Source organism: Puma concolor, chromosome A1 (genome assembly GCF_028749965.1).
Source record: "Puma concolor isolate L17-30 chromosome A1, mPumCon1.1.hap2, whole genome shotgun sequence".
Lineage (NCBI taxonomy): Eukaryota > Metazoa > Chordata > Mammalia > Carnivora > Felidae > Puma > Puma concolor.
The window spans coordinates 104,482,212-104,496,970 of NC_141667.1; the positions used below are offsets into that span (position 1 = coordinate 104,482,212).

Here is a 14,759-nt window from a genome sequence, read left to right on the forward strand (position 1 = left end):
ATCTGAAGCAGGCTCCAGGCTCTGGGTGTCAGCACAGAGCCCAGGACAGAGTTTGAACTCAGGAGCTATTAGATCATGACCTGAGCTGAAGTCAGACACTTAACTGATTGAACCACCCAGGCACCCCTCCAATACCTTTAGATAGAACCTAAATCATTCCAGAGAAAGACTCAGTGAAAACCTGCACAATTGCTTTTAACAGTACCTAATAGTCCTTATTTTGATATGTAAATCTATCTTTTAAAGCACCTGTTCCTTATCTATGAAGTTGTGGCTAAGCCTAATGCAGCTGTCTAGAATTCAAAAGAATTTATAGCCTAATTTATAACAGCCTAATTTATAGCCTAAGTTTATAAATTCATAGCCTAATTTATAGCACCCAGCACTGACCAAGCATATAGGGATTGGGACGATACATACATTCTTAAAACACTTTTTGCTTTTTATTTTTTTTTTTAATTTTTTTTTCAACTTTTATTTATTTTTGGGACAGAGAGAGACAGAGCATGAACGGGGGAGGGGCAGAGAGAGAGGGAGACACAGAATCGGAAACAGGCTCCAGGCTCTGAGCCATCAGCTCAGAGCCCGACGCGGGGCTCGAACTCCCGGACGCGAGATCGCGACCTGGCTGAAGTCGGACGCTTAACCGACTGCGCCACCCAGGCGCCCCAACACTTTTTGCTTTTTAAAAGCTTGTTTAAAGCATCACCTTCCAGCTTTGGGAGATAAGAGCCCTTATTTATTACTGTCCGACAAGGACTGTAGCTAAGTCCCACATGAACCTTAATAACAACTATGAGATCAGGTACAAATAGCTCTCACACAAATAAGCAAACTGAAGGAGAGGAAGGGTAAATAATGTGTCCAAGGTCAAGTAACTGCTGGAGGGCAAAGCAAGAACACAACGACCCAAGCAGATAAGAGCGAGCTGGTCCTGTGGCAGCAATTAGAAATCTTGGGGAGACGCCTACATTTTGTTGCAGTCACACACACACAAAATCAGTTATGTTTCCATGCTTTTCTCTAACCACAAAGTGGCATTATTTTAAGTGTTTTCTAAAAACTACCCAAGTTACTTGGGCATTTTTATGAAAACTATTCTCATTAAAAGAAATGTTAATATGAGACAGAAGGGATAATACACCCCTGTATCTAATTCATTTATCTTTTTTTTTAATGTTTATTTACTTTTGAGAGAGAGAGAGAGAGAGCGCGCGCGCGCGCGCGCGAGTGGGGGAGGGGCAGAGACAGACGGAGACACAAAATCCGAAGCAGGTTCCAGGTTCCAAGCTGTCAGCAAAGAGCCTGACTCAGGGCTCAAACTCATGAACTGTGAGATCATGACCTGAGCCAAAATCAAGAGTTGGACACCTAACCGACTGAGCCACCCAGGTGCCACTGTTCTTACCCTTCTTTACACACACACACCCACTCAGATCTTTACAGATACTTCAGATATTTCATATGAAGCATTTTACATTAATTCAAAGTACTTAAAATGCACTTACAATTAAAATACAAAATTTTATTAACACCATACAGACCAATCTCTTCTTACCCAAAACATTAATTTAGTGACAGTCAACCTAGAACAGGAGTACAGAGCCTATTATTCTCAACAGATCAAGCTTCCAATCCTAGTTTAATCACTTGCTAGTATGTGACAGTGGACTAATCTACCACATTATTTTTCTTTCCTGTAAAATGAGAATGAGAAATGATAACGTCAATAGAATGATATAAGGAATAAGTGATAATTTCACGTGTGTATACAATGTAACTTTTAGTATAAGTACCAATAGACTTAAATTTATTTCACAAAATAAAAGGCATATATGACAAAATTAACACCTGTCATTTCTTGGTGGTGGATATATGTGTTTAAGTTTATTCATTTTTGAGAGAGAGAGCGAGCAGGGAAGGGGCAGAGAGAGGGAGGGAGAGAGAGAATCCCAAGCAGGCTCCATACTATCAGCGTGGAGCCTGACGTGAGGCTCAAACCCACAAATCGTGAGATCACGACCTGAGCAGAAACCAAGAGTTGGATGCTTAACCAACTGAGCCACCCAGGCACCCTGGATATTTGTATTTTTCATTTTCTATACTACTTTAAATTTTTCAAGATAAAGAGAAATTAAAATATTGATTTTGCCTTTTATCACAGAATCACCTACTAAGGGAATCACTGTATGCAATTAACCTTTACTAATGACCACATCCTTTCACAACAGAATGTATGGAATGTTCTTTATAGAAGACAGAAGCACACATAAGAATCTCAGGTCAGAGGGGCACCTGGATAGCTCAGTTCAGTGTTGCCTCTTGATTTCAGCTTAGGTCATGATCTCATGCCTTGAGGGTTCAAGCCCTATATCGGGTTCTGAACTGACAGAGTGGAGCCTGCTTGGGATTCTCTCTCTCTCTCTCTCTGTCTCTCTCTCCCCTCCTCACCCATTCTCCCTCCCCCGACTCACACATGCTCTTTTTCATAAAAAAAAAAAAAAAAAAACCAGAAAACCAAAAAAACTTAAAAAGAATCTCAGGTCAGACATGGAAGAGACTTCTGACATCTAACCTAAATCTCCTTTTTCCAAACTAGAAATATGCCTGGGTGCTTCTTTAAAGTTACATCCAGCTGGTTAATACCAAACAGTCTTTAAGTACATTTGAAAAATGACTTTCTTGTTTTTTTATTTCAGAGTTCAACTTTATGACACAAGTTTACAATGGAAACTCATGCTATTTGGTTTTCTGCATTCAGGTGAACAGTACTATTTTGTCAGAACACTGGCAATTTTGCCATCTTCATAATCTAAGTACACGAACTTCCAAGAACAAAGAGATTTATATTTTAGCATGCATAAAAATGAGTTAAGTTCCTCAAAAGAGTCCTTACCATTTGGTGTGAATCCAAAAGGCACGAAAACTATAAACTACTACCTTTTGTAATAAGTATGTACAGCACATGGAAAATTAAGAATTTCTTCAATTTGAAGAAATGAACAATGTTATAAAAGAAACATTTTAAGGTTTATCTTTGGAAAATGATTCAGACTTGTACATAATGTCTGAATTGCATACTAATGATTAAAGGTTATTCTTCCAAAATTTTCACAAAAACCACTCTAAACTGGGGCGGGGGGGGGGGGGGATAAAAACAATCAACTTGGCTAGCTATACGCCCACTACTATCAGCTAATTTTACTTTACTAATAAAAATTTTAATTAAAAAAAAAAAAGTGGTGAGACCAAGGGCACCATCTGAAATAATTTGATGTTTTGTTGTATTGTGCTGTATTCTCAGACAAATCAGCCTTATTATAACCGAAAGACTGGGAAATTCAGCAACCAGCACAGCAACCAATATAGTTGAATGCAATAAACTATATACTCAGATAAAACTGAGTGTAATTTTCCACATCTTCATATCAACAGCACGAATGATGTCAAACAAGTATATGAAAGAAAACACCAGGTTTAATACCTTATAAAATATGTACAGAACTTGAATATTCTCTTAAGACACGATCCAAGTCACAACCGAATTAGCAATGTAATCAGATATTCTGATATAATGAAAAAGCCTAGTTGGTTTAAAAAAAGGAAACAAACACACATGTAAACCATAAAAGATTTAAAAGAATTTTAGAATACACAACCAAATTCTAACCAGGTTTAAACTGTGATTTTTAAAAAGTGAATACCTGTATGTATTTACAATCTTTAAGTTTCACAATGTGTTATTTTTACATGATCTTTATTATCTGGAGAGCACACAACAATGAAAAGCTCTTTTAACCACTTATACACAGAAAACAAAAAAATGAATAGGGAGGTTGAGAGAATGCACTAGCCACAGGAGCTAAGGGAAAGGCCGAGGGACTTTAATTAATGGAGTCAAGTCGTAAAACAGACTTAACCAAAACTATAAGCCAGGAAACAGGCAGATTCACTTCAGAGCCTTCACTCCAGAGACGGGGTAGGGGACCCAGTCTCCCTACCTGAAAAGAAATGATTATAAATAACAGTTCTGAAAACAGATTTCTGGGAGGAATGGATGAGATCACCAATGTGAACCAGTGCATGCACTTAGGTGTTAAGAAAACACTGCCTGAGTGTGCAAATTCATAGCACAGTTCACCATGGGACCTGCCTTCAAGGTTTAAAAACCTCAACCTATAGTCAGTCCTTAATATAAGAGCCGAAGTTTAAAGTACAGAATCCTTAATTGGAGTGTTCAGCCCAGTTGATTATCAAAAGCTATTTATAAAATGCTTCAATACTGATGATATTAAACTGATGATAGTAAAGCCACCAAAGGTATGTAATGTGACAAAGGTTTGTCTTCCTGGGTTAGAATCCACTCATTTTGCCTTCTGACAACATTGCAGAGATGTCAAATAACTTCTTAATCTCTCAAACAATGTGGTATCATCTGCCTTCTATGTCTTCTGTCTGTCATAATCTCCAACCATCTTCTTGATGTGCGACAATTTACTCTTCAACTGCTTGCAATAATTCCTCTTACTTTTGTAATCTGCAGACTTGGAGAAAAAAAAAAGCCAAGTAAACTTAACAAAATAAAAACAAGTTGTGTTAGCTGCTAGGAAGGCAGAGGTGAGCCAAAAAACCACAGAATGTTAGTCAACTGAAATTGTTGGGGTGTTGAATAGAGTAATATGTAGAGTGATCTGGCAGTTTCTCTGACCATTCTGACCAAACAGGCAATGGATTCTTTATGCTTAGTCATATCTTCTGAGTTTTACAAAACATATACTAATTTCTAGTGATTTATAAAGTGACCCCAAAAACTGACTCACCTTTCTGCTAACACATCATCTAAAAAAGAATCAGTACCTGTTTCAGATTCTGTGTCTCCCTCTCTCTGACCCTCCCCCGTTCATGCTCTGTCTCTCTCTGTCTCAAAAATAAATAAACGTTAAAAAAAAATTTTTTTTTTTTTAAAAATCAGTAAAACAGGGGTGCCTGGCTGGCTCAGTGGATGGAACATGTGACTCTTGGTCTCTGGGTTGTAGGTTCAAGCCCCATGTTGGGTGTAGAAATTACTTAAAAATAAATAAAATCCTTAAAAAAAAATCAGTACAACAAAAACTGGCGATATCAGTTGACTTGGAAAAGGAGGAATGGTTAAAGATACAGGAACTTTTACTATATATTCTTTCATTTTCTTTTTTTATTTTTTATGTAATCTCTATACCCAACATGGGGCTTAAACTCACAACCCCGAGGGGCGCCTGGGTGGCTCAGTCGGTTAAGTGGCCGACTTCGGCTCAGGTCATGATCTCGCGGTCCGTGAGTTCGAGCCCCGCGTCTGGCTCTGTGCTGACAGCTCAGAGCCTGGAGCCTGTTTCAGATTCTGTGTCTCCCTCTCTCTGAGCCTCCCCCATTCATGCTCTGTCTCTCTCTGTCTCAAAAATAAATAAACGTTAAAAAAATTAAAAAAACAAAAAACAAAAAACCTCACAACCCCGAGATCAAGAGTCATGTTCTACTGACTAAATTAGCCAGGTGCCCCACTATATAAAACTCTTGCATTTAAAATTACAGTGTTTTGTGACCTCAAAAAATTTTAATATATAATCCTTTAAAAACAAAGCTTTAAATCAAGAAAGATTAATAACGCCAAGTGTTTACAAGGATATGGAGCAAAAGGAATATGCACACTTCAGTGGGAATATAAACTGGCAATCCAGGAAAGCTGTTTGACACTATTTAAGCCAAGGTTAGACAGACAGACCCAATGACCCTGCAATTCCACTCCCAAATATATCCTTAACATATGTGTGCAGATGTGCACACATTCAAAAATGTTTGAAGTTGCATTAATTATAAAAGCCATAATCTAGGAATAACCCAAAGGCTCACTAACGAAAGAATGGATGAATTAATTGTCTTTTATTTACCAAGTAAAAATAAATGAACCATAGCCACACACAAAAATATGAATGGGTATTCAAAAAGAGCAAAAGAAATTACACATGAAAAATACATACTATAGATGCCATTTACATCAAGTTCAAAATAGGCAAAACTCATTTATGATGTTAGAAATTAGGATGGTAGTTATCTGTGGGGAGAGTAAAAATTGGAGGGGAGTTCCAGAGGGGGTTGCCTAGGAAACTAGGAAATATATTTCTTCATCTGGGTGCCAGGTACAAAGGTATATGGTGGTTGGTGAAAATTTACCAAGTTGTGCACTCAGAATTTGTGCAAGTTTCTGTATGTATACTTCAACTTTTAAAAAAAAAAGCTTGGGGCACCTGGGTGGCTCAGTCGGTTGAGCGTCTGACTTTGGCTCATGTTATGATCTCGTGGTTTGTGGGTTCAAGCCCCACATCGGGCTCTGTGCAGACAGCTCAGAGCCTGGAGCCTGCTTCGGATTCTGTGTCTCCCTCTCTCTCTGCCCTTCCCCTGCTCGTGCTCTGTCTCTCTCTCTCTCTCTTTCTCTTTGTCTCAAAAATAAATAAACATTAAAAAAATAAAATAATCTTAAAAAATCAGTATTGGCTATAGTTGCAAACAACTGAAATTAAGGTCCTAACTTCTCAGATACAGTTTTCACCTTGTAATGATAAAGGCCTTTTGTCATAATCAGTGCTTGTGTGACTAGGTATTCACAGTCATTCCAAAGGTTAAATAAAAAACACATACTAGAAACATCCTCTCTGAAAGAATCTTACAATCTGGAATACTTACTCCCTTCACTTGCTTCAGTCTATTGTACTCATCAGCAGCAGCCTATCAAGGAGAAACACAATAGAATATGTTTAGGGGGGAATCTTCTCTTTCAAAAATGACATTCCTGATGTTATATTCTGGAGCTAAAACTGCCAACAATACCCCAAATTAAAGGGGAATTAAAGGAAATTAAAATAATGAAGTCTTTAGGTCCTTAAAGCTATTATTCATATAGTCAGCAAGAGAGCCTGGAGGAAGCCAGGACAGAGGAATTTAAGACCTATTCCTCACATTCCATTCCCATAGACAGGTAATGGTTCTGTTGCTTCTCATCACTCCCCATGCGGGTCCATGGGCCGTGCTGACCCCACAGAGATCTTCTGTCAAGTGTAGCTCTCATCTGGTTATACCCCGTTATGAAACTGGTCTGAGCTCCCAGTAACTACCCCGCGTATGCATATTACATATATCGTTAAGTGAACGTGTTATATTATACATAAATAATTTGAGCAACAAAATAAAGTAGTATTGGATTATAACCCAATGTATAAAATAGATATATTTATGAGTCAATACTGGTATAAGTGAATGATTAAGTAAATGGAAGGAAGTAACCAATTTCTCATGCACAAGAATTCCAAATAATTTGTATAGGTACACGGTCTTTAAAGAGCTGGAACATAATTCTCCATTCCTTAGGTGTGATCTATGCATAGTGACTTCCTTCACTATGAAAGTATGGAAAGGGGGATTAAAAAGGAAAGAGTAACTTTCATGGACAAACGTAACCTCAGCCGGGGGAGGAGGGGGGGGAGATAACTTTTTATCAAAGACGGTATGTGTCTAGGTGCACTTTTGCATGAAGGGGATATTTAAACAAATATTTTGGTGACAGTCAGGAGGCAGAATTTAAGGTAGTTTATCTTTCTGTACCCAATTCTGTAATGTTTAATAGTTTACAGAAAGAATGAACAGTGTTTTAAAATAGAAAAAATAATCCAGCTATTTTAAACAGGAAGGGATATATGTACATAGCCTTTTGTTTTCTATTTCTTACTTAACTACATTAGTACACTCTTCAATTTGGAAAGACTTTCATCTGAGACTGGACTTCAATTATTTCTCAATCAATCAATTTAAAAATTACTAGCAAAATCTGAATCAACATTAATAGAAAGGATACTGTATCTTCATAAATTAGAATGACATCATATATAATATACAATTATCAGGTTTGAATTTACCATGTAGTCTTCACTGTCTTCTCTATAGTCATCCAACTCTTTATCCAGACGAGAAAGTTCTTTATTGATTTCATCAAGTTCTGCCTGTAAGCTCTTGTATTCTTGCAGGCCAGTGTCAAAACTTCTCTTGTAGAGTTGTCTTTGTTGATCTGAAGTGATAGGTGGATATTCCCTAAAAATTCAGTGAGAAAATGACTACTTTTGACTCCAGGAGACATAAAATCCAGTATTTCTTCAGCCAAGACAATAAAGCTGGTGGGACGTGAGAGTGACATTCTCCTGTTTTCTTTTTCTTGCTTATGAGAGGAAGGTGAGAAGCAAGTGAGTTCTCTTAAGAATGATTTTACTTAGAGGCGCTTTAATGGCTCAGTTGGGTAAGGGTCTGACCTCGGCTCAGGTCATGATCTCACGGTTCCTGAGTTCCAGCCCCCGCACTGAGCCCTCTGCTGTCAGCGAGGAGCCTGCTTCAGATCCTCTGTCTCCCTCTCTCTCTGCCCCTCCCTTGCTCGCACTCGCCCCCTCTCTCTCAAAAATAAACATTAAAAAATGTTAAGCGTCCGACTCTTGGTTTGGGCTCAGGTGATAATCTCATGGGTTGGGAGTTCGAGCTCAGCATCTGGCTCTGAGCTGACAGCATGGAACCGGCTCAGGATTTCTCTCCTCTCTCTCTCTCTCTGCCTCTCCTCTACGTGCACTCTCTCTCTCCCTCAATCAATAACCAAATAAACTTAAAAAAAAAAAAAAAAAGAATGAATGATTATACTTCTACATCACTGGTTATGGTTTTAAAAATACTGTGCTTAGGGGCACCTGGGTGACTCAGTTGGATGAGTGACGGACTCTTGATTTTGGCTCAGGTCATGATCTCACAGTTCCTGAGTTTGAGTCCCGCATTAGACTCTGTGCTGACAGTGCAGAGCCTGCCTGGCAATCTCTCTCTCTCTCCCTCTCTCTCCAGTCCTCCCCTACTTGTGTTTTCTCTCTCTCTCAAAATACATAAACAAACTTAAAAAAAATTTAAAAAGGGGCACCTGGGTGGCTCAGTTGGTTAAGCATCTGACTCTCGCTCACACACTCTGTCTCAAAAATAAATAAAAACATTAAAAAATTAAAAAAGAAAATACTATGCTTAGGGGTGTCCCTGGGTGCCTCAGTCAGTTGAGCACCTGACTTGCTCTCAGCTCGGTCTTGATCTCAGGATTGTGCCTCATGTTGGGCTCTGCATTGGGCGTGAAGCCTACTTAGAAAAGAAATACTATGCTAATATAATTTTTAGAAATAAAATTGAAAATCATTTATGAAATTTGAGGTTCAAGTCATAGGAACTTATTTATTCTGAAAATACAACACCATGTGACAATAGAATATGTCTAAAATCTTACTTTTTTTAAATGTTTATTTATTTTTTTGAGACAAAGAGCATGAGCAGGGGAGGGGCAGAGAGAGACAGAAACAAGAATCCGAAGCAGCCTAAAAGCTCCAAGTTGTCAGCACAGAGCCCGACGCGGGGCTCAAACTCATGAACGGTGAGATCATGACCTGAGCCGAAGTTGGACGCTCATCCGACTGAGCCACCTGGGCACCCCTGAATTTAAAGTGTGAAAACTGGACTACTGGAACACAAAGTGCATTCCCATCACTACGGCAGCAGAAGAACTGGCTGGTAGCTGGTTGTTTTCTGCCACCAACTACAATCTTCAGATTCTTTTTTCTTTTTCCAACTTAACTTGTTTTCCTCCACAGAAATGGCTTATTTTAAATCCTTTGATGGTAAGATCAGACATTAAAATGTACATGTACAAAAATGCATGCTCTTTGTACAAATAATCTGGTGATGCATGCAATTCTGTATCCCTTGTATCTCTCAAGAGACTAGCCATTCTTTACATTTCCAGGTGATGCTCTTCACTAATAATCCACTGAGGAAACACTCTGACTTGTTTCACATGATGTAGGAACTTCACGGCAATATGGAATTTCAATTTTTACACCGAAATTGGCCTCCTATCTTCATTTTACAGAGGGGAGAAATTAAATGCTCAAAAGAGAAACAAGAAAACAGTTTCTTAAAACTTTTCATTTAGATGTTCCATGAAACAAGTTAGGAAAGTATTTTATAGCTAGATGACTGAACGTGGCCAAGAACTCTGTTTTTTTGTTCTGTTTTGTTTTTTAAGTCCATCCATTTATTTTGAGAGAGAGAGAGAGCGAGCGAGCATGTGAGCAGGGGGAGGGGCAGACAGAGAGAGAGAGAGGAGAGAGAGAATCCCAAGCAAGGCTTGATCCCACAAACTATGAGATCGTGATCTGAGCCAAAATCAAGAGCCGGACACTCAACCTACTGAGCCCCCCAGGTGCCTCTTGGCCAAGAACTCTTGTGGGAAGAAGGGAAGGTGTGGTATGAGAACCACCAGGGAGGCGATGTCAGGCTATGCTACACCACCCACCTCTCACAGCTTGAGAAGCAACGCTGTGACTGACCACCGTCCAGACCACAAATGTTTCTGATTCGTGTCCCGTTTCTCAGGACACTTGGGCATAAAAGGGCTATACACCATACATGAGGATAGTTAGTGATGATGAAGTATAACTAAACCACCAACACACAAAGGAACTTAACCACAACCTTGGCCAGAACACTAAATTGTTAACTTAATTGTTTACAAAACCATTTGCCAAAGTCCTCTGGATTAAACTTTTAAAAGAATCTCTGGTCTCCCCATGAAACCTTAACTTAAAAGTAAATGCCAAAACAAAGCCATAGCTCTGGTCTGGGAATTATATAATCAGTAACAAAAGTTCCTCCATACCTGTGTTTTATTTATTTGAAAGACCTTTCTTGGGTGACTACTGGTACAAGTAAAGAGTGAAGTTCATCAGTCATTTTGTGAAAGACACTGAGAGTGTTTTTTAAGACGCAATGGAGCCAAACATATTCCCTCTACATCAATCTTCATTACAAAAGAGCACTAAAGAAAAGAACCTACTGAAATACCATCTCCAGTCCCGGCTGTGCAGGAACGAAATCCTACCACCCAACTCCAATTTGGCAGGCAAAACCCCAAAGCTGACTGGCCCAGGCAACCCATCAGACAGATATGTGAGTGGTTCCAACACGAGGTGACCCCGTACCTGATCCAGTCCTCCTCCAGCTCGTCGCAGGACTCGCCCCCGGTCGTGTAGTCTGTTTCATAGTGGTCCTGCTCCGGCCTCTTGGACCTTCCCGCCCTTCCTTTCGTAGGTGCCCTTTTTGAAGGCGTCTCAAAGTTACCACTGCCGCTGTAGCGAGGCTGCCTGAAGTCGTCCACCGGTGAAGTCACTGGAAGCTCCTGCACCACCTCAGGCACCCTAACAAAACAGCCATCGTTTTTCAGGGGTCATAGGTACACCACAGCTCTTTGCCAGCAAGTGCGCTGTAATCACAAAGAGCAGCCACAGTAAGCAGTAAGAGACATCTAAACATAAATGCATTCATTCATGTAAGCAGCTCATGTTCCCAACACGAAGCAGATCCCCAGTTTCCCGTGTTCAGTTTCGCACCGGCTCAGATCCTCTGAGACACACCAGTAGCTTTAAGTTTCCAATGTAAGGGGAGCCCATGTGTAAACATTCCTAAGCAGGATGGATCTAAGACTGCACTTGAGGAAGCCCAGGCTGATCTGGAAGAGGTGTTCACCCGACCTGTGCCAGGGACTGACTCCACGAAAGGCAGGCAGGAAAATAATGCTCAGGATTCTTTTCTACAGGTTCTTCCAGTTTCACCGAATGCTAAGCGGTCAAGAGAAATGCACGTACATATCTACTTTCAGAAACTGATTCTCAGAGGTAAGCATATTGTAATACTAATTTTAGACTCCTGTGTATCAACTTCCTTTTCAAAATACAATCTTGAAAAAACTAAAGAGACTAAAAATTTAAACAACTGCTATGATAATCCTGCAGCCGCGTAGACTGAATGGCCTGGAAGTGTTATCATTAGACTTATTTTCCCAATTGCATCAGTTCTGTTTTGTTTTTTTGTTTTTAATTTTTTTTTTTTAACATTTATTTATTTTTGAGACAGAGAGAGAGCATGAACAGGGGAGGGTCAGAGAAAGAGGGAGACACAGAATCTGAAACAGGCTCCAGGCTCTGAGCTGTCAGCACAGAGCCCGACACGGGGCTCGAACCCACGGACCATGAGATCATGACCTGAGCCGAAGTCAGACACTCAAACGACTGAGCCACCCAGGCGCCCCTTGGTTTTTTTTTTTTAATGCTTATTTATTTTGAGAGAGAGTGCAAACATGCAAGAGTGGAGGAAGAGCAGAAAGAGAATCCCAAGCAGGATCCAAGCTGTCAGCACAGAGCCCAACGCAGGGCTCGATCCCACGAACCGTGAGATCGTCACCTGAGCCGAAATCACGAGTCTGAAACTTAACCAACTGAGCCACCCAGGCGCCGCCCACATTGGAATTTTACGTGCAAATGTTTGTGCCGCAAGCATAAACATGAAGTCAAACGTGGAATAAAACACCAAGAGCTGTGGCAACAGTAAAGCACTTCTGAGTAACAGCAATGCGAAACTTAACTTTCCCTGATAACAAAGCTAAAGAAGGTCAAGAAAAACAATGAAAGAACACAAAGGTTATGCCTGAGACTTTCCACCATTGGCCTGCTATTCAAATCAACTAGCAAAAATGTCTGAAGACTTTTGTTTTCTTGTTGCTTTTCCACTTACAGAAACTATAATCTTTTTTTTTTTTTTAACATGTATTTTTGAGACAGAGAGGGAGAGGGAGAGAGAGAGAGATGGAGAGAGACAGAGAGTGAATGTGTGTGTGTGGGGGGGGGTGTGTGGGGGGTGGGTAAGGGGCAGAGAGAGAGGGAGACACAGAATCCGAAGCAGGCTCCAGGCTCTGAGCTGTCAGCACAGACCCCAACACAGGGCTCAAACCCACAAACCATGAGATCATGACCTGAGCCGAAGTTGGACACTTAACTGACTGAGCCACCCAGGCACCTTGACAGAAACTATAATCTTGAGCTTTATCTATGAGGTGTGCTCTATTTTCTAGGTGATCCAGAACTGCTTGATTCTAACTGTTGTCCAAATCTTCAGATTTTTTTTAAATGTTTATTTTGAGAGAGTCCCAGTGTGTGTGCATGTGAATGCATGCACAAGTGGGAGAGGGGCAGAGAGAGAAGGAGAGAGAATCCCAAGCAGGCTCCAAGCTGTCAGCACAGAACCTGACACGGGGCTCAATCTTACAAACCGTGAGATCATGACCTCAACTGAAACCAAGAGTCAGACACTTAACCGATTGAGCCGCCCAGGTGCCCCAAAGTCTTCAGATTTCTAATCACGCTTAGTAATTTCTTGTAGAATCCTAAAGCTTTGGGATGTGTGTGCATAGTTGGGGGTGGTGGTGTGATTTATTCCTTCTGCTGGAATGTATTCAGGTTCCTGAGGCTTAGGGTGCTATTAACGCTACATCTAAAGGAGGGAAAATGTGACTTTCTCCATGAGTCAATGAGTAACAAGTTCCTAGACACTCTGCCAAAACTGCCTGGTATTATGCTCCTCGTTGTGGGAATGCAGAAGGCTTATTTGAGGGAGTGGGGACTAGAGGAGGAGAAAACTAAAAAGCAAAACAAATTAGAAAAGAACAAAACCTAAAACATTAAAATGGGCATCCTCTCATAATTGTGTTAGATACTTATATTATAAATCCCGACTTTGGGAGCTTTCCACCTCCCATTCTCCTACATACTTTGAAACTCTAGAGGATAACTTACTTGATATGGCATAAAACCTAAAAACAAAATGCTTAGCAAATATATATAAATTCAAGAGTTAGGGAATTTTTGTACTGCCAATAATCTTTGAGCCTACTTTTATTTCTTTTTTATTTCTTTTATTTTTTAAGTTTATTTCGAGAGGGAGAGAGAGCACAAGCAGGGGAGAAGCAGAGAGAGAGAGGAAGAGAGGGTCTGCACTGTCAGCACAGAGCCTGATGTGGGGCTAGAACTCAGAAACTGTGAGATCATAACCTGAGCTGAAATCAAGAGTCGGACGCTTAGGGGTGCCTAGGTGGCTCAGTCAGTTGAGCGTCCGACTTCAGCTGAGGACATGATCTCACAGTTTGAGTTCAGTCGGGCTGCTGACAGCTCAGAGCCTGGAGCCTGCTTCGGATTCTGTGTCTCCCTCTCTCTTTGCCCCTCCCTGACTCACACTCTGTCTCTCCCTCTCTCTCTCTCAAAAATAAATAAACATTAAAAAAAGAAAGTCAGACACTTAACCAACTGAGCCACTCAGGTGCCCTTGAACCCACTTTTAGATACAAATCCTGTTAGGTCATAATCTGCATACCCCAGAAGAGGCAACCAACTGTATACTTTCCCTGGTATCCAACTCAGTATCCAAGTCCAGAAGTTCACCCTTTTGTATTGTCTTTTTTATTCATTTGTTTTATTCACACACACACACACACACACACCCTCACATGCATTTGGTGTTCCTATCTTGTCCTCTCAGTGTAGCTACTGTGCACTGTCTTCTGTCCCTGATAGATCGCAACCTCCATGACAACAAGGATTTGCTATTCCAGGGGCAGCTACCCTACTATGTACCTGGCAGGTGTTCAGGATCATTAATGAATTGAAAACACCTTCACAAGAATTCTGATGACACCAGTATCAGCGAGGGAAGAGAAACAATGCATGATCAACATCAGTGTCCTATGAGCATAATGTCCATGATGTCCATGGTACTTCAGAACTGTCACCATTATCGGGTGGGAATATCTAAGCCTTGTCCATCAGAGAACTCCATCT

General features: G+C 40.4%; 1 protein-coding gene across 2 annotated transcripts in view; it reads right to left on the reverse strand.

Moving 5' to 3' along the window:
* Nucleotides 1-1,504: 1,504 nt before the first annotated feature.
* Nucleotides 1,505-14,759, reverse strand: part of OCLN (occludin) — a 58,236-nt gene continuing 44,981 nt past the window's right edge. For both annotated transcript variants that reach the window (XM_086699480.1, XM_025924401.2), the window contains exons 6-9: nt 11,076-11,291; nt 7,944-8,115; nt 6,718-6,759; nt 1,505-4,544 (exon numbers count right to left, since the gene is read on the reverse strand). In XM_086699480.1, the coding sequence (XP_086555606.1) occupies nt 4,443-4,544; nt 6,718-6,759; nt 7,944-8,115; nt 11,076-11,291 (532 nt within the window). In that variant the 3' untranslated portion in view covers nt 1,505-4,442. The remainder of the gene's footprint in view (nt 4,545-6,717; nt 6,760-7,943; nt 8,116-11,075; nt 11,292-14,759) is intronic.